The sequence below is a fragment of the Pomacea canaliculata genome, linkage group LG1 (assembly GCF_003073045.1).
Source record: "Pomacea canaliculata isolate SZHN2017 linkage group LG1, ASM307304v1, whole genome shotgun sequence".
In the NCBI taxonomy this organism is placed as follows: Eukaryota; Metazoa; Mollusca; class Gastropoda; order Architaenioglossa; family Ampullariidae; genus Pomacea; species Pomacea canaliculata.
In genome coordinates this window covers 27381669-27409610 of record NC_037590.1, presented here as the reverse complement: position 1 = coordinate 27409610, position 27942 = coordinate 27381669, and the positions used below count along the sequence as shown (strand labels likewise).

The following is a 27942-nucleotide window of genomic DNA, read 5'->3' as shown; positions in this document are numbered from 1 at the left end:
AAGAGTATGTGCATCAGAAATGTTACGTGCTTGTTTCTGCTACAGCAATTTTTGCAATACAAGTGATCAATTCTGTGAAGCATCCATCAGAAATTTGAAAGTCATGTTATTACCACTATACCAAATATCTGAACACTTTTCCATGACTATCATTATTTAAAAAAAAAAGCATTTGAAAAATTAAGGAATGTTTATTTTCCAAAAGCAGCACAATATAAGCTATCATTGGCAGGTTTCCTGACCAACATCACAAAGAGCTTAAATTTACAATGGAAGAATGATGATCAAAGAGTTCGGAGTACGTAAACTATATATCACATTTGCATTTCACCTAAATGGACCACAGCATGTCTTCAAATTAGGCCCAATCGCAAAACCGTTTATCCTTTAGTATTGTTAATTTTCTTTAATTAGTCACAGGTCAAACAACCTGAAAATGAAAAATTCTTAGTTTCCCCTTCATGTTAACTGTCACTACAATGGGTTATCATTGTCATTTTATTTCTACTACAAATCCAAGATTGTTCTAGGTTTTCAACCAAAAAAGAAAAAAAAAAAGGCACCTGTAAGCTTCTCTTAAAAGGAGAAAGAATACATGCCGACTAAAAGTATCTACTGAAACAAAAATATTTCCAACAGAAGTAATTCCATTTTTACAACAGATCACACGGCAAAATCCTTTAATAATCTCAAGAAAATTTAATATGTAGATTAATCAGTTATACAGATCTCCCTTCATTACCACTAATCACCACCAGCAGTCTTAACCTATCTAAATTTGCCAGCTTATTTAATTCTGGTTCAGTCTTATTCCATTGTCTTCTTCCTCTGTTGAGCTATTTCTGAAATGTTTTTACAGCTTCTGAGAGTATGGTAACAAGTTGAAGTTGAAATGCTAATGCTTCATTAATTTCCTGCAGCACAAATGAAAGCTAGAAAGTGGACAACAGTCAGCTATTCAAAGCAAAGAATAGCCTTAAAATTTCAAGAAATGAAGAAAACCTATAAAAATTCCCAATTTTTGGCCTTAACTGAGATTCCTGTAACGAGAATTTCCTGTAAGGATTATATAGCTAACCTATAAGAAAAAACAGATCTGCAAATGGCTTCAGATCTTTGTCACCAGACCAGATCTTTCCAATGCTCCTTTAACAGCTAGTTTGCAATATTAGTAAACATTGCTATTTTTAATGGCTGCTCATCTATGTAGATCACAATAACAAATTCATCAATGTCACCAAATGCTGAATGATCTTCAGGCATGACTGTTTACAACAGACTATTTGATACTAAAAAAATAAAAAACAAGTATTTTATATGAATTATATATAACACTTCTCAGAACTGTATATGTTAATTATTGCCATAAGCAAACCACAAAAAACTATTATATAACTAATCACAGTCAATTCACCTAATAGACCATTGTTTACTTAATACTACTTTTTATTGAGTAAATATTTTTCTGGTCAATATGGCACAAAATAGGAAAAACACTGAGCATATAATATAAAGAATAAGGGATATCACCTAAGATATCCACATCAAGATGTTTCCCATCTAACTGGAATCACATCCACATTCAGTATAACTATGCAAGAAAATTAAAATTGCATTTGAGTCTTGGAGCAACAATTACTTGCTTCTATCCTTAGGAAAAACTAAATATGGTAAAGAAAAAGCAAATGGTTATCTTTACATTTTGTATTGTACTTTAATATTATGTTCATCTCCATGGTATTCACTCTGTTTCCCAAATAATACACAAGTCACTTGGAACAGGTACTCAACATTTAAAAGTATTTTCATCACATCATAGGTGAGATTAAGTTGATACCGGAGATACTACTTGCAAATAATCTATAAGATCATGTGAGAAAGCCTTCAAAAACATCCACAGATGGCGGTAGCCCAAAAAAAGAAAAAAGAAAGCAAAAAGGATCTACATAGATGAGAATTTAAAAGTCCACAGCAAGATCAAAATGATAAGAAGAGCAAACTGTCAATAAAAATTATGAGAGGGACAAGCACAGCAAAATCAAAATTTAAACTTGGAATAAACTTTAATACAATCATCAAGGGAGCATTTGCAGATAGATCATGAAGGCAAAATTCAAAATATTTAGATGGAGGGGAAAAGGTGGGGTGGTGGGGAGTGAAGCTTTGTTATTCAGCAACACTCTGATCTCTTTAAACATCATCTTTCTTCATCAGCTTCATTTCAATGCAGTGTTCAATGGGCTGAAACATACACAACAACAACTGGTAAGCAGACTTCTAACAAGTCAAAATCACAAATAAAACAAATTAGATGTTGTCAATTACAGCCTTTTTCCAATACTTAGGAGGACTAAATACATCAGATAAAATGGATTTATATATAGTCTATTTCCCACGTAGAGGCAAGCTCAATGCGCTTTACAAGATGTAAAGGGCAGTCGGTAATGATGACAGAAAAAGGCATCACAATCAGGCAATTCTACACATCCATTTATTATCTTTTACATCATATATTTTATTTTATTTTTTTTTAGTATATAAATGGTTTTAAAGAGCTGTTAATTGCATGCTTTAATTGGTACCTGCAATGTGTACAACATTAAAGAAAAAGACAGGCATCAATTCCACATAATTAACAGAGTAACCATAACCATAGTAACCAATGTAACCATAGTCTTCATTTTATGAATAAATAAGCCATCAGACAACAAGACATGGCCTAAAGTATCTTAATTTTCTATGTTTGGATGTCCACAAACACAACTCCAAAAGAACAAAAGGAAAGTTGAAACTATTTTATGCCTCTAACCTCACAAAATAACAACCAAGCAAAAATCCAAAACATTACCACATTGCATTGGTGAGCATTCTCTTTGCTTGCACACCAATAACTCGGGCCATAGGTACACTTTTCCTGGCCAAGAAGAGGCTTGCGAATCTCCGACATAGGCTTGAAAATCAGTGGAGATGACTTCTGCACAGGTCTGCTAGGTTGTGTAGCATTAGTACACAGTTTTAACATCTGGCAACAAGAAGGCACTGTTTCACAACATAGCAGATCCTCTCAAACCAGCTTAACCGCCCTGACTTTAATCTTTAATTATTTCTGGAGATAAATTTTTAATAAAAATGGTTCATGGTGCTCAGGTAAAATCAGGTCTTTCGACCATTTTTACATAAATTCCAAGCCAAGCAACACTCACGGTTAGGTGTTTTCACATAAAATTCAACCCCTGAGTAATGTTCAGGGTTAATGCTAAGGTTTAGAAACATGCATAATAACTTATAGACAAATACTGGCATTCACACTTAAATTTTTTTAACTTCTTAAATCAGATATCAGATGACATGGCATGCTAGATCTTGTGCTTACATTGGCGATATCAGATGATATGCGTACATCATCCAAATTTTAGATACAACTGTCAAGATATAGGTGGGAGCTATAATGAGATAAATGGTGAGGATCACTTACACACTTCTCTGCCCTGCTGTGAATTTTATTCACTTACGAATCAACAAGGGCTGTGCACATTATATTGACAACTGATAAACTGACAATGAATTCAGTAACTTGCATAATTTTTTGTTGCTAACGCCTGATTATATAGGTAGGTAAACTCACAGTGCACACTTCCAGATCATTCTGAGTCAACATTGCCACAAGCTCAGGAAAGTAGCTCTGGACAAGATCACTACACTGGAACAAAAATGTGGCTAACATTGATGCAAACAAATTTTTTCTCATAAAAAAAACCTGTAAAAAAGTGTGACCGTACTGTTCAAACTGCCAAAATGTCAGCCATCATTTCAAATGATCAGTTTTGGACAAAAAAGATAAGATTTTTTCACATGCTAGATGCAATAGAATACAGTAAGTAAATTAAGGTAAAATTTTGTCAATGGATCTTGTTAAGTAGATCGTACTGTAAATGACACTATAGCTCCAGTTTGTGTTCAACAAAAACTATATATGAGCCTTGTACACCAAAGAACCAACAGGTATTGCTTTCGCGTGTTGTGCAACCCAAACGAATGATTGGTATGACTATATGATCTGTATGAATGCCAAATAGAAAAACTCCCCCACTTGAATCAATATCTTCTAATTTTTGTATAAATATCATCCACTGTATCACACAGTTATCCTGCTATAACATATATCAATGAAACCAAGCTAGAAGCAGTTACAACAGACCCCTTGTAGTCTTCCAGTCAAAATCTAGCAACACTATTAAGACTGACCATGTTCTGATATCCAGCAGGCAAGCTGTTGCAACCACTTAACATAAGGTCCTCAATGTTCTTCTCAGTGCTGGGATCTTCTAGTGCCTGGTTGAAAGAATTAATAATTTCCTTGCATATCAGACAGTCATCACCACTGCTGGCAGCCACATGTGGTCTTACTGCAATATAAAATGAATTTATTATTATTCAGAAGTAACCTTATGAGAGTTTAACAAAAGTTTTAAGTGCTACTGCTCTCTGAAATAGTGCATTAGCATATATTAGTGCATGCTACATATAAAATTTTCAGCATGTGTTGATGCAGAAAACAGTTTTCCATAAAAATATTCAATTGAGCAACAGGTCTGTAACTGTTAAGAACCCAAACTTACTTGAGTAAGATAGCATAGGCAATTCATATCACAAACTTTTCAATACACTGGATCAACATTTACTGCATAATAAAGACAACTACAAATGCAGTGGTTAATACCAAGTTCACTTTATCTGATGTCCAAAGATAGCATGTTAAAAGATTCCACAAACAGATGTTTTGTGCTCATTACTATTTTCATTGAGCAAGCTTTCTCTGTTTCTCCCCACTGTTCTTACCTGCTTGAGATCCCTTGCCAAGGCACAGCTTCAAGCTGTAGCATATTTCTGCAGTGGTAATCTCCTGGGCAATCAATTTTACAATCATGGGCCCATACTCATCAACAAAAGAAATGCAGCGAGCATTAAGGTCACCTTTCAGAAAACCACAAGCTTTGACCAACACATCGGTAATCTCTGCCTGCAATGACAAGAGGCAGAAGCCATATGATTTATGCAGCTGGTTACCCATGATGTTAAAGACAAATGGACAGTTTATCTACGGTATGTAAAACCATTATCTTTCTGGTGTAGTTCATGTACATGAACAAAGCAAATGGTTTGTTCTTTTAATCCCAAAACTTTAGCTCTTTTTTGGACTGAGCCAGCAGCAAAAGCAGGTGGGGAGAAAAGAATTGTACTTGAATCTATAACAGACTTTGTCCTCTCTTCCTATCTCTTACACACATTTTTTTCTCACACACAATCAAGCCTTACCTCTGTTGTGTTCTGCTCCAGCACTTTATCTACTTTCTCAGCCAAAATTTTACACATGTCACATGATATAGCTGATCCTTTCATCTCTTTTTCAGAAGAGACTGCAACATTGACTGTAAAATAAAAACCATACACATATCAAATGAAATGTAAAATATCATACTCTTCCATGGGACTCACTTCTTTCACATGACCAACATGAGGACAGCACCTGAAAGTTTATAGCATTTTATGGTCGCAACTCAATTTGCAATTTATATGGCCTGTAGGTTTTAATCTTTACAACAACAAAAAAAGAACCATTTTCTTAGCCCACTAGGAGCTTTTCTGCTTATAATAAAACAGAGAATTTATATCACTCCTTTCCCTATCACAAACCAGGTTCAAAGCACTTTACATACACATACATAGGTCCAAGAAAACACATTTTCAAAGTAGGCATCAAATACACCTTCATGACATGCATGCACACAAAAAATACATGTGCACACAAACACACACACCTTCCTTAATAATCATGTAACTACAGCATGAGTTTTCACACAAACACACACATGTACCTGCAGTTGTACATAAAGACAGCTGTTGACAAACAGCATCTGGTGTTAGCTCCTGCTTCAGCAGTATGATTATTGTAGGAAGGTATTCGTTAACCATCTGTTTACATGAATCACTGCTTGGCAGTAGTGAGCACAACTTATCCAATTCTCCCTCAATCTCTTGCTGTTAGAGATACACAAACATTGAACAATTTCAGATTTATTGCAGCTGATAAAATATGAGAACAGAAAAAGAAGCACATTTATTCATGTTGCAATGTCAGCAACATTTAGCCAGAAAAAAAATTATTTACCAATAATACTACAGTTCTGCTGCCAAGAGTCTCAAATCTAAAATATTAACTCTCTGATTAAGTTAATTCACATGAGATATTTTTCTGTATCAACTTGCGTGAATTCCAAGTTGCATCTCTACACTTCTTATTCACCATTGGAATTCCTGAAATTTGAGCAATTTGTAAAAATTCCGAATGCCTGAAGTTACATTTGAATTTACAGACAGTCCTGAGTTTTACCTCTGTTTTATTCTGTTGTAGAAATTCTTCTGCTTTCTGAACAACGATTTTACACAGTTCACACAGCACATCTGGTCCCTTTATTTTTTTTTCAGGACTGACTGGAACACTGACTATGAGAAAAAAAATAAAAATCTATAACTCAATCAACTGTATTTCAACAGAATAAATTTGGCAAAGTTTACAATTGAACAAATTAATTTATCACAAATACAAAGAATGATAATCAACATTTTTATCTATATCAAAGTCCTAATATGAAATAAGCAAGCAATAACTCTCAAATAAAAAAGTAGGTGCCATATCCAAAAAATTTGTTGTACAGATAATAAATAACCTTGTATGTTTGAGGTTTCTATAACATTACTTTCACTACCTCTGTTTCTGATTTCCTTGAGAATGTTTAGACTGTTAAATCAGTGTTTCAAAAATGCACCATGAGAGAACAGTTTTACAGTAAAATTAGTTTCATCATGAGTCACCAGATAATCAGCTAGCACAGAATACTTTGTTGTAAATGCCATTGAAGAAGTCAAATATTAATTTTTAAATTATTTTTGGAATCCCAGACCAAGATATAGAATCTTCCCACAATATCAGCAAAACAAATGTTGAACTCTTTTGCAAGCGCCCTTAAATACCACCAACATGAGGTCAGTTCACAGCTTAACGCCCATTTTCCAAATTCATTCAGTTTATTTTATCTATTTTTTTGTAATTTGTTATTCTGCAAGTTGGTTTTCTAAAGGAATTACTATAGCAATACTGAATTTAAATTTTGGGTTTTGTCCCCCAGAAAACATGCTTCTGATGTCCTTTTTAAGGTACAGTCTCTTGTTGCCAATGAAACTGGTCTCACAAAAAACCCGAGTATAGTTAGCAGCAGTCTTCCTCAGTCTTGTCTCCACTTTTTTCCTCCAAAGTCTTCATTTTTTTTTTACTGTGGCACAGTTGTAGATAAGAATGCTGACAAAGATTGGACAGGGGTATCTGGCACTCAGCAAAAACATTAACACACATTAAAGCACTGTTAATAGTATCTGAAACAAAATGGTGTTTCACGTCTACTTGCCTCCTATTAACAACTTAGTATACCATCAACATGATCAAGAGCTTATTTATCTCATTTCAGATAGCCTCATCAACATTTAATGAGAAGGTCACTCTTCTCAACTTGGCTACATCTTCTTGAAGGACAGCTACTAGACCATGTATATGAGTATATGTGCAGCTTATGAATTTTTTTTTACACTTGTTTTCATTTAACTTTCAACAAATCTCCAATAGTGCTTGAATTATTGAAAATGGTACATTGTGTTGAGCAAAAAATGCTAAAATGACAGCACAGTCCTTAAATTTGTAGCAAAGTTTTGAGCAGCATCCCTCAACTGAGCCCATGTGGTTCTGATGTTCTTTGCCTCGCTCTCTACTGTTCTTTTCTAAGTCTGCTTTGGTCTCCCAACTCTCCTCTTCCCTTGAGGATTCCAGTCAAATGCCTGCCTGGCAATAGTGTCAGCTGGTTTGTGCAGGGTGTGTCCTGTCCAGCCCCATTTGCGCTTTGTGATGTCTTGGCTAGTGGCATTCTGGTTGGTTTTTATCCACAGGCTGCTGTTGGAGATCTTTTCAGGCCATCTTACTCCTAGAATATGGTATAGGCATCGGTTGGTAAAGGTCTGGAGCTTGTTGCTGGTGGTGTTTGTCACTCTCCAGGTTTCAGAACCATACAGTAGGACTGCCTTCACATTGGTGTTAAAAATGTGGGTCTTACTGCAGAACGATAATGCTTGGTAATTCTAGATGGGGCATAGGCTGTTGAAAGCATGCCTGGCCTTATTAACGAGGCTTTTGATGTCTTCATCCGCTCCACCATCCTTGCTGACAATGCTCCCCATATAAAGCAATCTGTTTCCAGGATGTTCTCTCATGGAAGTTGGATTGGAAGTTCCTGCTTGTTGTTGATTCTCATTACTTTGGTCTTCTTTCTGTTGACCTTTAAGCCAGTCTTCTCTGCTTCCTCTGCTAGCTTACTCAGTTTGGTTTGTGTATGCTGCTGCCGATGAGATAGGAGACTAATGTTATCTGCAAAGTCCAAGTCCTCTAGCTGTTTGGTGAAGGCCCACTGGATGCCAGTGTTGTTATTTTGGGTCGTCTTGCCCATAATCCAGTCTATGACCATCAGGAAGATTGTTGATAATATGCAACCTTGTTTTATGCCAGTCTTCATTTTATAAGTAATACAACTATTCATTCGCAGCCAATGAAGTAAGCAATGCAGGGTGGGTGACATGATATGACTAGAAGAATCGTGTCCGAAAAGGCAATGTTAGGCTGCAAGATGATAATGGAGTCCAGAGTGATGCTAAGACTTAATACTTGACAAGAAGTGAACCATGACTTCAGACAGCTGAAGACTAGTAGAGGAAATAGCAACTTTTGAACCAGGAGAGGGCTATCTTGGATGCCAAAAATGTGGCAGAGTTGACTAAACAAAATGTCACGGCAGAGCATATTAAATGCAGTGGACAGGTCAAGAGCAAGAGCTGACACTTGACACTTTAACTTTTGTGTACCCAAATTACCAGTGCACAGTTATTGTGTCTTAATGATGTGGAAATATTCACAATGCATATTCTTGTTCATTCATTCATTGGTTTATTGTGAGTTCAAATCAGGAAAAGAATATCAAATTCAAATTAATTTACTTCTACAGCTTTTATGTCATGAGCATTCTTGCAATGCTGCATGAACCTCTTTTTTCAACTGGCTGAGCTTGATGTGATAGACCTGCCTGTGTCAACATTTCTGGTCCAAGTCATAAGTTCAGTACTATCTTCTCTTTTATTCATTTTCAACTCCACTGATTCTTCACTCTGTCCTTTATGTCAATTTTGACTGCCACGTTTCTCCAACTTTCAAAAACAGTATCTTCTGGAGTGTTGAAAATCACACATTTTTTAAGAACATTATGTAAATATAGCAAACATAATGGCAGTTAAGACAGCCACATAGAATATTTTGAATTTGGAATAAGTTTGTCTAAGCTCTAGTTCAATCATTAGAAAGCACTTGTGGGAGGATGGATGGGACTGAATAATAATAAATGCAAAATTTATGAAGAGCATACACTCCTAAGGAGTAAGCCTCTTAAAAAATAAGAACGAAACATGGACAGCATACAAGGGACAGGAAAACAAAAAAATAACATATGAACTATAAAAGAATAAACAACAGTACTAATGAAGAATAAAAGGAATGTTTTCAGTGCACATTTAATGGATTTTAAAGTTGGTAGGTGGTGGATATGGAAAGGGAGAGAGTTCCATTGTTTCTATGCACAATAACAAAATCCTGTGGCCATATGTTGTTGTTCTGGTGACAGGAAAAGTAAGATGATGATCATCAGATGAGGAGCGGAGTTGTCTAGTTGGGATGTATGGGAAGAGCAGCTCAGAGAAATAATCAGGGCAGGTGCCAGCAAAGAAATTAAAACACAGAAATCTCAGATTTGGGCTCTTTTTAAAATCTTGATTCCAGAACCTTACCTTCACCCTTGCATATAGCACAAGACTGTATGTTAAATGGCCAGTCTAACCTTTCTGTGAACAGAGGCCAAGTTTGCTGCACACCACTTCAGGAGATGCACCTGCTTCAATAAGCTGGATAATGAGCTGAGTGTACTGCTGCACGTAGGCTGTACACTCTGCCACATACTCTGCTGGCACAACATTGCATGCATTTTCCAAAGCCTTTTCAATGACGGACTGCATTAAAAAAAAGAAACAAAACATATCATAATGCTGCAAAAACCTAAAGAAAGGCACTTTTCTCCATTTTAAAACAGAGCATCCAAACTGATGTACCCACAGCTGAAAGATTTACTATCTAACAAAAAAATGAAGTGAAATAATTGCACACAATCAAACTTTCTCAACTGACATACACTGCCCATAACCTAAGCTATTTATTTATGTCACACAGCTGTTCAATGGGTATTTGAATGGAATATAGTCAGTCAAATGGGTCCAACTACATCATGAACAGGGGTAGACTGGAGCTTTAAAGCGGCCCGGGCATTATTTACAGAGCAGCCCTTCTCACTAAAATAGGCCTATAATATTATTCTATAGAAGAAAATAGGCCTACCGGCCCACCGGGCATTGCCCAAATGCCCGACTGGCCAGTCCGCCACTGATCCCTACCCAAAAGACAGCACAAAAACTGCTGCATCCATGAACTATTGTGAACTATAGTTCTTCTGCAACCCAAAATTGTTAGTGGAAATATTTCAAAAAGCCAATTACTCTCAATTTGTTAGTTCAGATTTAGATCTTATGTTTTTTTCCAACCAGATCTATTACAAGAAATAAGATTTTTGGAGAACTTCGCATTCTACAGTTAAAAAAATGCTTCAATTCTGTATGTATAGGTTGTCTTTATTGTAGCTTTGCAAATAGATGTATTTGAACATTTTGAACAATCAAATGAACAAAATATGGAAAATAGTCATATCATATGATGGCTGTCTGCATGATCTAACGATGTTGCGAACAAATTAAGCCTGACATTTTCAGGTTTGGGTGAAAGGAAAGAAATGGAAAAATGGTAGTAAGATGGGCAACAGGATGAGCAGGAAAATAATAGGTAACCTTGAGCAGTCAAGATTCAACATAAGTAACGGACATAGGTAACCTCAAACAGCCAGGATTCTATTCCCAAAAGTCACATCAGGTATGTTCTCACCTCAGTTTTGTTATTTCCCAGGATTTCATACAATTTAGTAGTAACAAGCTCACAAAGTGTACAGCCCACACTGCTTGTTTCCTTTTTTGGCCCCATGACATGTACATTTGTGAGGGGTGATCCAAGAGAAACCACTGAAACAAATCCACAAATGTTGCTATGATGATTTCAAAACAATTTTCTCCTTGAACATAATGCAAAATATAAATGCAAATAATCAAAACACAATCTATTTGACAAAATTTGGTCACAATGCACCTTTTCTTGTACTCTCTCACATACACTAATCATTTCAATGGTAAGTATTCAGGTTGAGAAAATTATTTACTATTACTATCAAGAATCTCTCACCTTCCAAATGTTTCTGACCAACACAAAGTCCCAAACCAGTGCAAACAGCAGCTGGTCCTTCTGCCAAGATGATTTGTATAATTTTAGGACCATACTCCTGAACCAATGCATTACACTTGGCACTGATGTCCCCAGTTAAGCGACTGCAGACTTGATCTAAAGCAGCCACCACATCTTGCTGCACATTTAGTAAGGCATCAAAGGATGAGGTGGAGGGCAAACCATTAGCTAACAGAAAAAGGGGATCCTGGAGTTTTCATTTCTTTCAAACACTCAATTCAATATGAAATTAAAAAAGTACATATAACTTAACTCTAAAACCTCATAGTCACAATAATTTGCCCTATGCTGTCATCAAAATCTTCTGTAACAGGATGATGGAAAACAGAAAACTGAGATAAGTACACCACCACCATGCTCTCTTTGATACCTCAATAGCTTTCTCTGGAAGCATTTCTTCAAGCCTTTTTAAGACCTCTTCACAAAGAGCGCAGGTAGGTAGGCCTTGCACTTTCAATGCAGTAGCTAGGATGTTGCTTTTGGGAATGGCTGGTGCAGGGCACAATTTGACTTCATCACAAAATGTCTGAGGATCCTAAGACACAAAACATTGATCATTTTACACAATGTAAACCAATGATTTTAAAGTATATCTTTTAATGCAAATTTATTCTGGGGCAAAAGTAGGGCACTTGATTTAAGTAAATGCATAAAGGTAGTGCTAAACAATGTATCAGGCATCAGCAAGACACTGAGACTTATGCATCAAGCACTCAGTAAGGGGAACCCACGAAAAACCATCTGCATCAGCAGATTACACAAACCATATAATGCATGGATGCACAGAAGCTCTCTCACACACTAAAGTGTGAAATGTGTTCACAAGCTGTACAAACACAAACTTGTTTTCTGTGCTCTCCATAAATCTGACAATTAATTGGAGTATTTGTTAGTGAGTCTGTAGCACAAACCATGCCTTTAAGCAAACTTCACTTCCAAAGAGATTGCTTCACTTTTATGTCAATATTCCTCACCACTTGAAAGTAAAGCTACAAAGAAGCTGACTGTGCATACTGCTGTGTGTTACACAACTACTAACTAGTCTCTCAATTTGTCTTTGTTCTCTAAAGTCACCAAGAAAGTTATTTTGACACAACTCTGGAATTATTTACAAGCTCACTATCTCATCCTTTATTTTGTCATTGTCACTCCACATTAACCATTATTTTTATGTTTTGTCATCAGTCCTATACTAATGACGCACAGCTGGACTGCCCCAGATGGCTGCCTGGCTCTCCTCCTGCCATCAGCAGTACTGAAGAATGTATATGCGATGTAATAAATTTGAATGATCCAAAATAACTGACAACAAAATGGAAGCTCCCTTCAACATGAAATGACAAAACCAACTTATAACCATTCAACTATCAAAACCATCAATGTTCGTGAAGCTAACATTTCCTTCACGAACTTCAGAAGTACAAAAACTCTGCTGCATGTCTGGTGCTCAAAGCAAAAAAAAAAAAAAAAACAAACAAAAAAACAAAAGGACCACCATGTGTGGTCCGTTTTTGACTTCTTTGACCAAAACCCTTTGCTCTTTGACTAGTGCAAGCTATCTACTCCTGTCACCAAAACAGAAACAAATGGTTTAGCTATGGTGCAGCAAAGCAGTGGAACTCCCCCTTTTATATCCACCGCTTACCCACCATCAAGTCTTATAAACATGAATTAAAAATGCATCTTTCTGAAAGCAATACTCCTAAACATGGTCCACTACTATCCTAATCTCCTCATCCCTTCCAACTTCCTTCTCTCTTGATTAGTCTGTGCATCAATATCCCTTTACTGATTACTGTTACCACTGTGTCTTCACTATCTTTTATGCTTTGTCCAGATTAAAGGGATTCTAAAGGCAAAATAAAACTGCTTAGAATCGCGTAAAGAGTAGGATAAATTTGAATCTCGTCTATTTATATGTGTGTTCATGTGGAAAATGTTGAAGGTTTTTAGTAGAATGTTGTGTTTAATAACAGAAATTACATGGGACTCTTTTTTTTGCTTCCACGAAGTCTCGTTCTCCGTCACGTGACCTTATGACGTGTGGATTCCATAGTGAGAACCATGCATCGAGAATGAGTTTCCGAAAGACAGAGCCTTACAAGCCTTACACACAGAGTGTGTCATACAAATAAAAAGACGTCAAATCTTCTCAATGACCACAAACACTTCCTGTCAGAGACTAACGTCACAATAAGACTCTGACATTGCAATAAGACTCCTCTGCTTGATCATCTCGGGAAGCTATCGTGGTTACACGGCAGAAGGACACAAGGGTCGATTTCACTGGATTTTTTCAATTTTTATAAACATCGGCAACTGAAATAGTGCTAATAAATGGTAATTAAGTGAGAAACAAATCCTTTAATTCTCCTGTAATGCTCTTGTGCTCTGTAATTGTAACTAAATATATTTTTTAAACGTTTGACCATCGCAAGAGCCTTATCAAGATTTGAGTATCCCTTTAATGCCCATCTTTCTGGTTCTTCATGTATCACAGACTAGCCTTGTTTTTGTATCAAGTGCTGAGTGCATCCTCCTATATGAGTGTTGCTTATGCACAATATGAACTGCAAATTATTGTTAAAGCCCTACATAATCTTAGAGAAAAATTATTCAAAGAAAATTATGCATGTATCATACCAAATACTTTTAAAATGAGTTTGCTATTGGCTTCATCCAACCAAACTATTGTTAAGAATCTAGCTCTGCATCCTTATTATACATTTCAATTTAAAAATTGAAGTTTGGTGTACAATGTCTATTTGATATACTTATATATACTATGCATATTATATTTGATGGTAGTACTTGTTAACGTTATCCTTTGGTGAATGCAACACTGTTTTATCATTGGGATCTTGGGTTTTTTTTAGCACCTCTTTGGCGGGCTTTGGCCCTCCTTGAATAGTCTCTCACACACACAGACTTGTCATGTCATCTGGTAAGTACTCAAAGAAATTTTACCACCGAAATGGTATTTCTTCTTTGTACTGTACCAAATAACATGACTATATGGAGAATAACAGGTGGCAGCCCACCCTGTAAGAACACCTACTGTCACCCTAGGTGAACAACAAACACAAAAGACGGGCCCTAAATCTAGTCGGGTTGTGGACTGAGGTCGCTTTGATTGAGCTATGTGAAGCTGCCTACAGACCTATCAAATATATATTCATGAATATAACAACAGACCTGTAAAATATATATTCATGAATGTAACACTGTTATCATTGGGATCTTGGGTTTTTTTTTAGCACCTCTTTGGAGGGCTTTGGCCCTTCTTGAATAGTCTCACACACACACACACAAAGACTTACAAGCTCAGATACCAGCACTTCAAAGACCAAAGGAGCATATGTTGCCACATAGGACTTGCACTGCAAAACAGAGCAAAGGTGTGATAAGCATTTTGTTTATTTACAAAACTTTTGACAATCGTCTGTTACTTTGGTGGGAGGCAGGAGAATGAAGGTGAAATACTAGCCATTTAAAACATTACCTGAAGTAATGGTATAATTTTTCCCTAACTTAATTAACATTCTTCAGGGTAAATCTTGTTACTGGACAAAGAGCATCTATTTAAACCAAACCTACCATAAGCAGTTACACACTAGAAATGTGGTCATAATAATGTAAGGACACAAACACAAGTGAAAAAACAGCCAACAACTACAGAATTGTCTGTTTTTTACACTGTTAACAGATAAAAAGCAATAATTCTAAAAAAGTAAGTCTTCTTAAGATCACTCTGATCTAACTGCGTCAATGTTTGTGCAACTCTGGAAACATACCATTTTTGGTGGTAAAATTTCTTTCTTCGAGTACTTACCAGATGACATGACTACTTGGAGATCACCCTCTAGCTACCCCAAATCCATCTGTCCAAACCCATGCAACATGTAGCCCCCACCTATCATGCCAGCGAGCCCTCTACTCCAGTTTTTTGCCAGGACAGAGTCTGGAACCCACTGTGGGGAGGCGGTAGGGAGCTAGCTGCCTTAATGACTGCTAGGTCCAGGCCGCAACAGATTGTGCTGAAATGTCAGTCTTTCAATTTCACACAAACCCTAACCTTACCTTCCTGAGCCAACCCAACCTCTTGGGTAAATCCAGAGCACTCTTGCTGAATCCTGGAGCTTACCCCAGATCCTTCAGGCATGTCTTGGAAGTAAGAGCAGCATAACCTCCTAGGACCCTGTGCTGTAAGACTATTCAATGGAATATGGAGCAATCCCCTTAAACTGCTGACAAGCCAAATCCAAGACAGTGCACGCGTCTCGGATATAGTAGCCATCTAGGCTACAGCGGCAAACAACCCATCTTACCTGCCAGAAGCTTAAAGGAACCTGAAATAAAGGCTCAAGAACCAATGAGTTCAGAAGGCAACTCCCAACAAGAGGGTGTGACCTACTGGTTGAGCACTTGCGAAATTTGCCAGCAAGCCACAATATGCCTTGAATATGGCCCCCACTTCCACAGGAAGCACAATAACATTTATTTTCATTAGACACCACTGGGCCCCATATATATCTTAGCAGAGGGGGCACAAGAAACATGCTCTTGCATGGCCACCCACCCACTCCCTCCTATAAAGAATGTAGCGGTGTCATAAAACCGTTTCACTCAGGGTAGCGCAGTACTTTATTACCTTATACCACTCTGAAGATACGAACATATAACAGGCTGAAGTGTAAACCTTTCTAACACAGTATATTTCTGACCTACACGCAACCTTGTCCACGGTAGAAAAAACGGCAAACTTCACGAGGAAAAGATGGAGAAGCCAGGCAGTCGGTACTGCAAACAAGTTAGACAGCAGGAGACATCACCGCAATTAACAGGCCTCTCATGGCATATCCAAACGAAACAAGGCAGCTGATGCACATCTTACCTGGATAGAGCTGGGCAAAAAATTGATGTGGGTGGGAATGGGAGGCGGCTGAGCTGAATGTGGGTTTATTGTGTTGCACAGGTTTGGGCAGCTGGATCTGAGGTAGCTAGAGGGTGATTTCCATATAGTCATGTCATCTGGTACAGTACAAAGAAGAAAGCTTAGTGCTTACCCACCTCTGTTGCTGCTGTCGTTGGAAGTAATGAACAAAGGCCATTTTCAAGTACATCCTCCAGCTTTTTCTGCAATTTACATAAAATTTGTTATCCTCAAAATGCGCCTTTTACACTGACAAAATAGTGATCTACACACATTCATGTAATTTTAAGCTCAATCTCAAAACTTATTAATTCCAACCTTCATTAAAAGTGATGCTTCTCTAATGATAAAATTACTCTTTTTTTTGTTGTTGATAAACAGCCTTTATCATCTTTAGAAAAGTGTTTGTGTACAAGCACAGAAAACTGTCCACATTATCCTCAGGCATGTATTATTAGATCCCAAAGTCATTAATAGTAACATTAATTGCAACAGATTAACTGAAGTGCTGTGATCTATAGCATAATACCCGAAAATGAAGTTGTGAAAAAACAAAACAGAAAAAAACAAAAGAGTTGCAGAAAACATTAATTAGACAACAATATTTAAATAAAAAAAGAAATAAAAAAGAAGACCGAAAGGGTGGGTCACCTGTATATTCCCATCACGAAGTTCGTCCTGAATCATCTTAGTTGCATTAAGACACATTGCACATTCTGCATCACTCTTCACCTTCGGCACTTGCATCTATATAAATGTAAATTTTGATGCTATTCAAGTTGATCGTTTAAAGTTAAGTGCAGTTAGGCAGAATCAACTTAAGTTCAACTTATCTTTCACATATTCCCCACACACATGCTTGTAACAAAGCCATTATTTTTAAAAACTGTTAAAAAAATAATTACAAGCTTATTTTTAGACCAAGCTCAGTAACATCCTTTAAGATTTTTATGGCAAACTAAAGCAATAAATATTTTTCTCTCTGAAAACTTATGCCATGAAGAAAACCATTATTGCAGCTTTGTTCTAGCAAGTCTGTTGGGCAGAACTGTTTCATGCACAATCCAAACTAAAGCAAGATATCTTAAATTTTAATTCAGGCAGATAATTGTGAAAGCCATTTATGTGAATTTATATAGCCCATTTCTTGACTTTGCAGAAGGCTCAATGTGCTTGCATATAATGATATAAGCTTTTATAGCATGACATCCCAGCAAATGCCAGGCTCTAGGCAAAAAAAAACATAAAAAACCAATACAATTTCCTATGGCTCTTTTAGTCAAGTTAATGGGAATGCCATGTCATTTCAAATCAAATACCAACCATGTATGAAAAAAAATGTTGCAGTTTCTCCATGGGTACATCTCGTGAATCACTTGAGCACAGTTTAAGTATGGTGCAGATGTCCTGGGGGTTCTAATAAAAGATCCAATATGATAATAGCTTTAGAGCTTAACAAAACACTAAAAAAAAAAACCATCTAACAAAACATTTAGAAAAATGTCTCATCAAATACCCAGTTACTATTGGTTTACAAATATCCAGTGAACCACTGAAGATTGCACCATTCAAGAAATCAAGACTTAGCAAATGCCAGTGTTTTCAATAGGCCCTCATAAGATTGCATGCATCCTAGCATCAGGTTTAAATTTCTGGTGTACAATAGTCTTTCGTCATTGTGCAAGGCACCTAACACTTTTTTTTAGTTTAATAGTAGTATTTACACAATTTTAACTGACAAGCCTTTGAAACAAATTTCCATATATTTTCATGCCCACCTTCCATTCCACCCAACATTTCTGTAAGTGTTAAAAAATAAGCCCTGTGTAAAATCTCAAATCTTAACTATTCTTTTAAAACCTGCAATGTGAGGACACCCTTTATTTAGCTAAAAACTGTCCCTTAATAACAAGTGTCTTCTCTTCAGCGGCTCCCTCATTTTTGAACCCAAGGATAGCACAGTCTCCCAAAGAATGTTATGAGAAAGTGTAAAAGCATACCATTTCTCTGGATTGTTTCAGAATGTTTTACCAAAAATGTACAGATGCTACACTGAAAAAGTTGGTTTTATTTTTTAATTTTTTTTATTTTCCTATTTTAAAAGAATGACTGGGTTAAAATATGTGAGAAATATTAGGGTTGCTTTAACACAATTTTTGCCATGAGCTATAAATGAATGAATGCAGCCATTTTGTAGATGAACTGGGACTAATGGTGAAAGTAACCTGGGTTTTTTTTTTAATAAAAACTAATAAAACCATGTTCTTTGCACAGAAAAATGATCTAAGATTTGGTTGGGAAGGGAATAGATTGGTAGGAGCAACCGTGTTGCTATTGTGCATTTGCTAACAGGCAGATCTTTTGATCTTGCAGCAATTCTACGCTATTATATTTAAAATTTTCATAAAAGAACTGAGTTTTTTTTTCAAGTCAGCAATGACCTCATTTTTCATCTCAAGGAATAGTGTTTGACTTAATGCAGAAAATCCAAGTTTGACTGCAACACTGATCAAGAGGTCCATAATCCACTGTTTTATTGTGACTTTGTGCAATACAACTGCTTAGTAACTTGGACAATTTGCTAAAATGTTTCTTTCAGCATAAAGCTCTTAAAGCTTCACTTTCTTTGATAAAGCGACCAAAGTTTCTACTTCATTTTGAAAAAGTTGCTGCAAGTGTCCACTTGCAACAAATCCAATATGTGTACAAAATGAAATATATATATACCAAGCTAAACCAGCTGACATAAAACAATCATTTTGAACTATTTGACTATCTGAAAATAGGAAACATTGTCACAAAACTAAAGGAAAAATTCTCTGCTTGTAAATAAGAGTCAAATTTTGTGCCTAAAATCTCTGTCTACTCTCAGCAGGCACCCTTAACTTATAGGTCATTTTATACTGAAAACTGATCTATGCAGACCAAAAGTGTTCGGCTTTGGGAGATGTCCACTGCTCAGAGGGTCCTCACAAATTGCAAGCTTTATAATACTAAGTATAAATTAATAGAACTTTTCTCCAAGGCAAGGAATATACCAGCTGCTGGTAGACAATGTTGAATGCTGTACCAACGTAAGCATCCACAAGTTGGTTGCACTGGAAAAAGAGATGGAAAAACTAGGGTTTTGGTCTCTTTCCAGAAAGCAGGTGTGAATTTTCATGCCTAAAAGGCTTGTAAGATGCAGACATAGAGGCATCATTGCCTTAAATTCTGGAACATTTTATTTAAACAAAAACTGTGGTCTTCCATAAATAACTTTCAGGTTAATTTATACCACTTGCAATGTATTCAGACTATGTATAGATATCATCAATGTATTTCTTGTCTCATCTCTACTTTTTGCTCACAAACAAGCATGCACATACAAGCATATTCATGTAAGCATGTCAACACATGGACCTATGTGTACATAAACATAAGTGACACTTACAAGATTGATCAGTTCCTCATATTTCAATGTAGCACAGACATCTTGTTTCAGCAAGGCTATGGCCTGACTCTTTAAAAAAAACAGCAACATAAAACATAAAAAGTTTCTTTTCAAATATCTTCAAGTTTCTGCTTAAGAACAAAAAAATTCCAAAAAATCCATGCTCTCTCATTAATTTCCATTGGCAACCAGCATAAATAAAATCTCAAAAACTGAAGACTCTCACTAATGTATGTTTACTACAATTTTTTCTATAATGCTTACTTCATTTATGTAGTTAATTTCTTTCCCTGTAAAGGGCGAGGGCTAAATGGAAAAAAGTGCTCAGTTGCTTATTTTACCCCTCGTAAATAAAGAATTGTAATTGTAATTGCATAGTTTCAAGCTCATTTTCTTTAAGGCCACCACTCTACCACATTTCAAAAGCCTGGCAGTCCTCAAGAAGAAAAAATTAGTCCACATGATTTCTTAATATATTTTGGTATATGATGTTCTTTTTGTGAATCTCAACACAGCAGTATTAACTGTAAAATGTGGTAGACTTTTTATAGCCAATTCCAGGTAGTATCTTGTACTGTAATTTGTTTCTCCCTTAAATTGTCTGCTTTGTTGCAAAAAAGAAATTTCCATTTATTTATCCTGAGAAATAATAATTTTTATAGATAAACACCATTGTAAAAATTGTATTGCCAAGCCATCAGCTTGTTAATACAATCAAAAAATTCTGGACTATTTAAAAAGGCTGAGGAGAAAAAAATTAAAGGCAGAAGAACAATCTGGCCACACAAAAAAGAAGTGGACACTTTTAACTTTCTATTGCAATCAGATGTATTCATGATGCCAGCAAAGCATTTATATAAACAGCAAAGAACTGTATAAAGCCAGACTTAGGTCAGAAATTTCTAGCACTTTTACTGAAATCTGCTTTATTTGTGACACATGACTTTATTAATTTATTTCATAGGTACTGTAGTTATCCAATACCTCAGAATTATTGAAGATTTCCCTCAAATCACCAAAAAAATTCACACAGTCTGTGCAGTAGTTCCCTTCACCTGCATCAAAACATATTTTATGTTTACAAATTTAGTAGCATACATCGGCTTTACCAAATGTCTTCCTCATAAAATGAAAAAGGTACACAGTGATTTGTGCTAAATGCCTTTGCAACAATTCAGAAGTGCTTTAAAGCTTTTCACTTTACGAAAACATTTTTAAAATACTGTTTCAAGTAGCCTACCGTCAAAGGATGGGGAACAAAATCCTCAAATCCACTGCAGAAGCCTAAAGCAGATGCTACAGCTCTTGATGACTGGAAAAAAAAAAAAAATTTACTGGACAGTGATCAATGTGCAACTGAAGAGTTTTGAGAAGAGTTAATCTGAGATTAAATACTATGCAAAAAGACGTACACCCTTCAGAATGAGTGGGGGTGAGTGGGTTGGTGTGTTATGTTAAGCCAGCAACAAACGTTACATCATGGCAAAGCAGCCAGCCCTGTACACAGGTGCAGCCATCAAAGTATTGATAGCAAGCATTTAACTGTGCACCACTAAACCGATGGACTCAAAATGACAGAAATCCTTTTCCTTTACTGTTGCGTTTTAGACATTTTTACACGGCTGCATTTTTCTCATTGCTTTGGATGCACCGGTACTGAAAAGGCAGCTTACAGCAGACGACGTCTGACGTCAGATCCCAGGTTATTTTTATCGGGTTCGCAGGGAAAGTCAAGGCCTTTCTTCTGACTGTAGCAATGCCTGACGTTGTGCCCAAGCTACATCATGAATCGTCTGCTTGAGTGATGTGTTTGCTGCTTGTTCTAGCAATAGGGGTTTGCTGTTTATTGCCCCCTCTCAACCCCATCCAGTTTTGGCGAAAATCCTTTATGCGTTTTAGCATGGCATGGGTGTTGTGGGCACTGGTCATTGGTTCCAGCCCATGGGAGACAATGCAGTGAACCCCAGAGCGTAACATCCTCGGGATATTTTTCCTAAGACGCTGAGAGAAGATGGCTGTTTTGAAAGCAGGGCCTAGGCAAGGTGCCGCACGTTTGCACAGCAGCCAGGAGTGACCACACAAGCTAGGGGTAGACTGGAAGGCTGGTGCTGTTTGTGGACACAGTAGCCAGCAGTGACCACCATGAGCTAGTGGAAATCCATGGGGCTGGTGCAGGGAACTGGGTTAAGTAGCTGGCTGGTGAACACCAGGGTCTGTGTTGAAACGCTAGTGGGCTTCTAGTGCTGTTTGTTTGAGCAGGTGACCACCAGACACTTCACAAGCTGTGTGAGTTATTAGATGATTTCTTGGCGATTTTGCCATATTTTTTCTTATATGTGGAGGCTTTGATTAGCGGGCGAGAGACTGCACATATATGTGCGTGTGAGTCTTTGTTTGCTCTATGCTGGAGTTAAAACTGTATCTGCCAGTCTAAGAGAAATGACTCTATTAGAGTATACCATGTTGTTGATTTAGGATGTGAATGTCAGGTCATGCACCCTTTTCATTGGTTGACTTTCGGAAAGGAGAACTCAGTAGGACTGTATATAGGTGGGTCTTGGAGGGGAAAGTTTTTAGCTTCAGGTTGAAGGCACCTAGTGACAGATGTTTTTTGTTTTCTCCATGGGCTTTTCATCTTATTCTTCACATCTTCTTATCTTTGTGTGATCTTTTTGTCGACTTTGTCCTTGTTCCTGTGTTGTTGCCGCTGCATTTCTTCAACTTAATTATCTCATTCTTCTACGGCCTTTCTGCCCTGTGTGTGCGGAAACTTGACTGTTCTATGTTTCATCATCCCTTCATTTCTTCATTCTGTTGCCTTTGTCCAGTCCTGCGTCATATGGTCAGTGAGGCAGCTCTGTGGACCAGAGGAGGGTTCCTGTGTACGTCGGATGGACAGTGAAGTGGTGGTCAGCATGACAGCATTGCGCAAGGCCACAGAAAGTGAAGGCGACAGTGTAAACAGAATACACAGTATTTTAGATCTAAAGTTAGGTCTTAAGGCCACAGGGGCAGTACTGTGCCGAAGTGTGTGTAGGTGTTATTTTTAATCTCCCTTACTAAAGTCTCACATTATTTCTTCTTTGGGTGTAGGGTAGTTCTCAGTTTTCTTGCGCATGTGTGCGTATATATATATATGCATTTTCCCATTATTTTTTCATTTTTATCTACATGTGAATTAACTGATTATTTGTACTGTTCATTTCGTCTTTGTAGTGGTCTACAAAGGTTCAATAGGTACGTGTCCCACCTCTGGCTGAGCGAATGGGTGTGTGTTTGTGCCTGCTGTGCAAGCAGTTGCGAAGCGTGCATCCGGTGACACTGGGGGCTATCCACAACATATACTGTCACCTTAAGCAAACCCAGCAACACTATAACTACTGCTATTGTTTAAGAAACCCACAACAATTTTTCTGCCATCAACTCCACGACTAAGTTAGCTAACTGAATGTTTCTTGTGACTATTGTTTTTTTTGTGCAAAGCCATAAAAAAAATCTTAACCGAAAGTAACACAAACACCCTCTGTCTTTCACAAGGATGTGGAGAAGGGTTTTACTATGTCTAACCATAGCATTTGAAAATTCTTCAAATTCTTAAAACAAAACCCACCTCAAATATGGCTGAGGGCATGCTTAAAAAAACTGCTGTTTTCTAATGGCTGTGTTAGAGCACTTATTTTTTGTTTAAATTATATCTCTCTGACACCCTGAGCATGTCCTGTAGCCTCTGGGAGCCACACTGGAAGACAAGCTCTGGGACACAATGAACTTAAAAATAACAGCTCACAGGACAAAAGAAAAGACTGGTCTGACTGGCATGATCACGGATATGCTAAAGAAAGGAAGGATATCTCTCTGACCAAGATTAGACAAGTCCTTTTTCCCCTAAATGACAAAGAGGATGTTTCTGTTTCTTCCTCCTACCTCTTGTTCAAGATTTTTTATAATGACTTTGAGTATAAAAACACAAAGACACCATCTATGTAAGAACAAAAAATTTCTGAAACATATCATAAATTTTTGCATTGATAGATTCCAATAGATTGTCTATGCTTCCTGCACTTTGTGCATTCTTAAAAATCTTTGCACTGATATAAAAGAATGCTCTAAATTGGTGTCATTCATGATATTCATTATGCCTTGTTTATACATAAACACAGCTTTGGAAATAAAAACTATCCAGATTTACAAGTGCTTTGATCTGTACCAATTCTATTTATAGTCCCACCTCTCTTTCCTTGACCCTATGGGTAAAAACAAGAAGTAACAAAAAAAAAAAAAAAAAGTACGCTCACTGACCAGGTCACTCTTGAGCAGCAGCAGCAATTCCTTCTGGTCATTGTTCAGAAATTCTTGGCACTGCAATAAAAACAACCCCTCACTGTTAGCAAAGGATCAAGTGATGATATAAAAATACCTTAGATTAGGTAGTGCAGACATGGAAACACAAAAAACCAAAACAGTGTTTTCGGTACATTATACATCTGTTTCGGTGTGAGAAAAATACATGAAATTAAAGATTGGACATCTGATTGTTGTATTTTGTATTTTATTTTGGGGTCTTACTTATTGTTATGTATGAAAAAGATCAAAAACAAACAACGACCTTGGACACTCATTTGCTTTTCAATGGTGGCCATTTTTTGGCAAAGTGCAAACAGTACCACTGGAAAATTCCACACTGCATGCTTTATGGATCAGGAAATGAGAATCACAAAAAGTGAACATTCACACTTTTTGGGGTGTATTTTTTTTTAATCTTTGTTTCAGGAGTTAGAAGAAAAATGTTGTTTGAAAAATATAGTAAACTTTGATGTGTTCATGAAAAAATCTATTGAAAATAACATTCAGGTATGTTCTGAAAGTTCTTTTTTTGCTGAACAAATAGGTACCTAGAATTTTGCAATTACTAGTGACGACACCTCTCACCAGGCATTCAGACTCTAGTACGATCATAGTCGCGCCACATTGAAAGTTCAACATAACTGACAATACTGGCCTGTGCCATAGATCTGTATATACAGATCTCTGCCTGAGTGATCAGGTTACTGATATGGACAGTGTTTTAACAAAATACACCATTTCCTTAGTAAATGACACTGATATTGCAGAAAAGATCAATCACAAACAGCATAATCACAGATTTTGCAAACAAGTGTTTTTAATAGCTTAGAAATTTATGTACAGTTAGATTAGGTTTACTTCTTGACCATGCAACATGCAACACAGATTGACCAGACAAAAGCTTTTGTTATTTTTTTGTAGCTGGTAGTCACATACGAGGATAAAAGAAAACTTCATGTAACATACATGCAATAAATTTGTGTAAAAGTCATTTGTTATTAACGAATACATTCACTTGATGTCAGACCAAAAGTTGATTTTTAAACAGGTCATCTGCTGTAGGATTTAGTACATGCTCTTATTTGAAGCATAGATGATTTATATTTTTTCAATCTACTTCAATCTAGAAATGTGGCTGTTCTTACATGATCAATAGAACTGTGATAAATATTTGTTATAAGTTAATGATTTTGCACACGATAATTTTTTTGATTGAAGGGCCTACCTTAAAATTAAAAGATTTGTACATCATTTTTAATAAGTTATGTGAACCAAAACTGTTTATAGCTATAATTTTAACTTGTTATATATTCAATAACGGAATGTAGAATTTATAACTGGACATACTATTGAGTAAATTAGTGAATCATGCATGGACATTATTCTGAATTTCATTTTTATCTATTACTCTCTTTCCGTAGATTTTGAGTGAATGTTTTATAATATTCAACTTACAAATAGTTTACTTACCCCCTGAACAATCCTGCCAAATTTTATTCAACTACTAACATAAAAATGGCATGACACTCAAGCCTTATGTACAACATGTCAAAATCTCACCTTAAATTCACAATTTGTGCAAATGGTTAGATGCATATTAACTTGCACTCAAACAAACATTCCCCAATAATTGTTACAACTGAAACAATTTTTGTCAAAAATTATGGGCAATAAAAAGCTGACACCAAATAAGCAAAGCATGCTCCTTTTACCTTGTCTCGCTTCTCTACTGGGAAGCCAGTGCAAGCCATAGCCATGTGCTTTAGTAGCTCCTTCTGAAAAGAGAAGCCCTCAAATTCACTTTCCGAGAATTTTAGTCAGTAATGTGGCAACCATCACTACAAAAAGACCAAGTATTCCCTGATATTTTAAATAATATTCTGTAATGTGGTCTGTAATGTAATGTGGTGCATCATTAAAAAGAAAATTTTGAATATTCATTTTAAAAATTCTCTTCAGGAACAATTTGAAATATTCCCTGTAAACTGAATCAAGCTTCTATTTTACTATTATCATTATTGATTTGGTGCAAAATAGAAATAAAACAAATTGTAAATATTGTATTTTAGCCTGATAATAAATGATTAATTAAATGTAATATAAGTAAATATACATACATCGCCATAAATGGCAGATTTGCGAGCAGCATCCATAACTCTGATCACATCAAAGCAAGTTTCTGTCTGAAAGTTCAAATAAAGACAATGTTGTTGATACACTATTATTTAGTAGCACCCCAATTTGTCAGTATAAATCATGTTTCCTTGTCTTACTATTGCATCTCTCCTTGGAGAGGCAAATTAATTAAAAATAAAAACATGATGAACTGTCATTGTTCATCATTAATTATAAAATTAATTTTATTAAATTACTGCACTAATTAATCATATAAACAAAGAAGTAGTTATCAAATAGAAATAATATGCAAATATTATTCCTCAATTACACTTATCCCTGTAACAGTTAACATGTGTCCTAAATTATTATGTACCCAAACAAAAAACTATCACAAGGTGCTAGTAATATCCTACATACTGTGCCCATCATGCCTTCTTTCTGATTAGCCCACACTGTGTTCAGGCAGTGCTGTACTGCACCACAATCTTTTGCATGATGCAGATGACTGCACCAGTAAGATGGACCCCATGTGCATTTCCTGTCCCCTATTTGTGCACACTGACCTTGCATAAAGACTGAAAACAAGAAAAGTTTGTGTGAAAGGCACATTTCTTTCTCTAAGACAAAATTATCATTTAAATTTATGACTGCAAGCACAATGTCAAATACATTTTGAAAATAAGGTTCAAATGTATAAATGTAATAAATGTATCAAAAACATGGAAACTGTAGATCTTCCATACTGTGATGAAACTTTTCACTTTCAATCAACATCTCCACTCCACATCAACCTTCCCCCTTCCTCCACAAAAAGGCTAAACTGATCAATACACACTTTGTGTGAAATTCATCAGACTTGCACAACACACATCTACAGATTATCTAGTTGTTATTGCCAACCAAAATGGAGCAGCAGTCTAGAGGTTGCTGCATACTGCATTTTCTTGATAAGTGGCTTGGCTTTCTAAGTGTAGGGATGTCTTCTGCAGTTTTCCGTGGCTTAGGAGACTGATTTTCCATCAGCTGGATGGGTATTGCCTTTTCTTCTCTTTCTTTGATAATGTTGGAATATGGGCTTCCTTACAGCTTGCTGATAAATTGGCCAGCTTTGGTTAAAGACAACAAGTAAGGTGTCGTATGCCTTGGGGCCAATGTGAGCAGCATCTCATAATATATTATTCAACTTTTATCAGGACCTAGAGTCCTCTTCCTCTTGAGTTTCTTGAGTGTTTCATCTAGCTCTCAGTGGGTCAGAGTGGGTCAGAGTTTCTGTCTGTGGTGCTATAAGATATAGATCTCATTCTTGACCCCTTCACTGAAGCTTTTCAGTGGGCCGGCTTGGGGTCAAACCTCTTCCAAGCATTTACAGCTTTGCCTGGGGCTAAAACTGGTACTAGTTCCCACCTGTGACCAGGTTAAGCACTGCATAGGACCTATCTAGTTTTGCTGGCAGAAAGGCTTACACAGGGTGCTCTCTCTTTTTACTAGAGCAGTGATAAGAAACAGTGAGGGCTGAAAGCAAGAGGTGACAAGCATCATACAATCATCTGTGATTCTTGACAGTATATTAAG

The 27942-nt window shown here is 36.6% G+C and overlaps 1 protein-coding gene across 1 annotated transcript; it reads right to left on the bottom strand.

The window, feature by feature from the left end:
• Positions 1 to 171: 171 nt before the first annotated feature.
• Positions 172 to 27390, bottom strand: LOC112560822 (prosaposin-like). The gene is made up of 24 exons (XM_025232889.1): positions 27306 to 27390; positions 26788 to 26945; positions 26370 to 26435; positions 25965 to 26027; positions 24204 to 24267; positions 20893 to 20963; positions 19909 to 19977; positions 19514 to 19573; positions 17799 to 17891; positions 17127 to 17222; positions 16613 to 16678; positions 14863 to 14922; positions 11913 to 12077; positions 11483 to 11660; positions 11132 to 11265; positions 9984 to 10152; positions 6392 to 6504; positions 5877 to 6039; positions 5317 to 5429; positions 4840 to 5020; positions 4246 to 4406; positions 3626 to 3700; positions 2849 to 3022; positions 172 to 2241 (listed from the first exon to the last, which is right to left on the bottom strand). The coding sequence occupies exons 1-24, from the start codon at positions 27388 to 27390 to the stop codon at positions 2191 to 2193; spliced, it is 2628 nt and encodes an 875-aa protein (XP_025088674.1). The 3' UTR covers positions 172 to 2190.
• Positions 27391 to 27942: the final 552 nt, after the last annotated feature.

What these genes read in the sequence shown, in the direction of transcription:
- LOC112560822 (XM_025232889.1), bottom strand. Translation starts at nt 27,390, where the DNA reads ATGGAAAATCAGTCTCCTAAGCCACGGAAAACTGCAGAAGACATCCCT. An exon ending in TACAACAGAATAAAACAGAG is followed by an intron (nt 6,040 to 6,391) that starts GTAAAACTCAGG and finishes TATCTCTAACAG; the next exon opens with CAAGAGATTGAGGGAGAATT. An exon ending in CTGCTGGATATCAGAACATG is followed by an intron (nt 3,701 to 4,245) that starts GTCAGTCTTAAT and finishes TTTTTGTTCCAG; the next exon opens with TGTAGTGATCTTGTCCAGAG.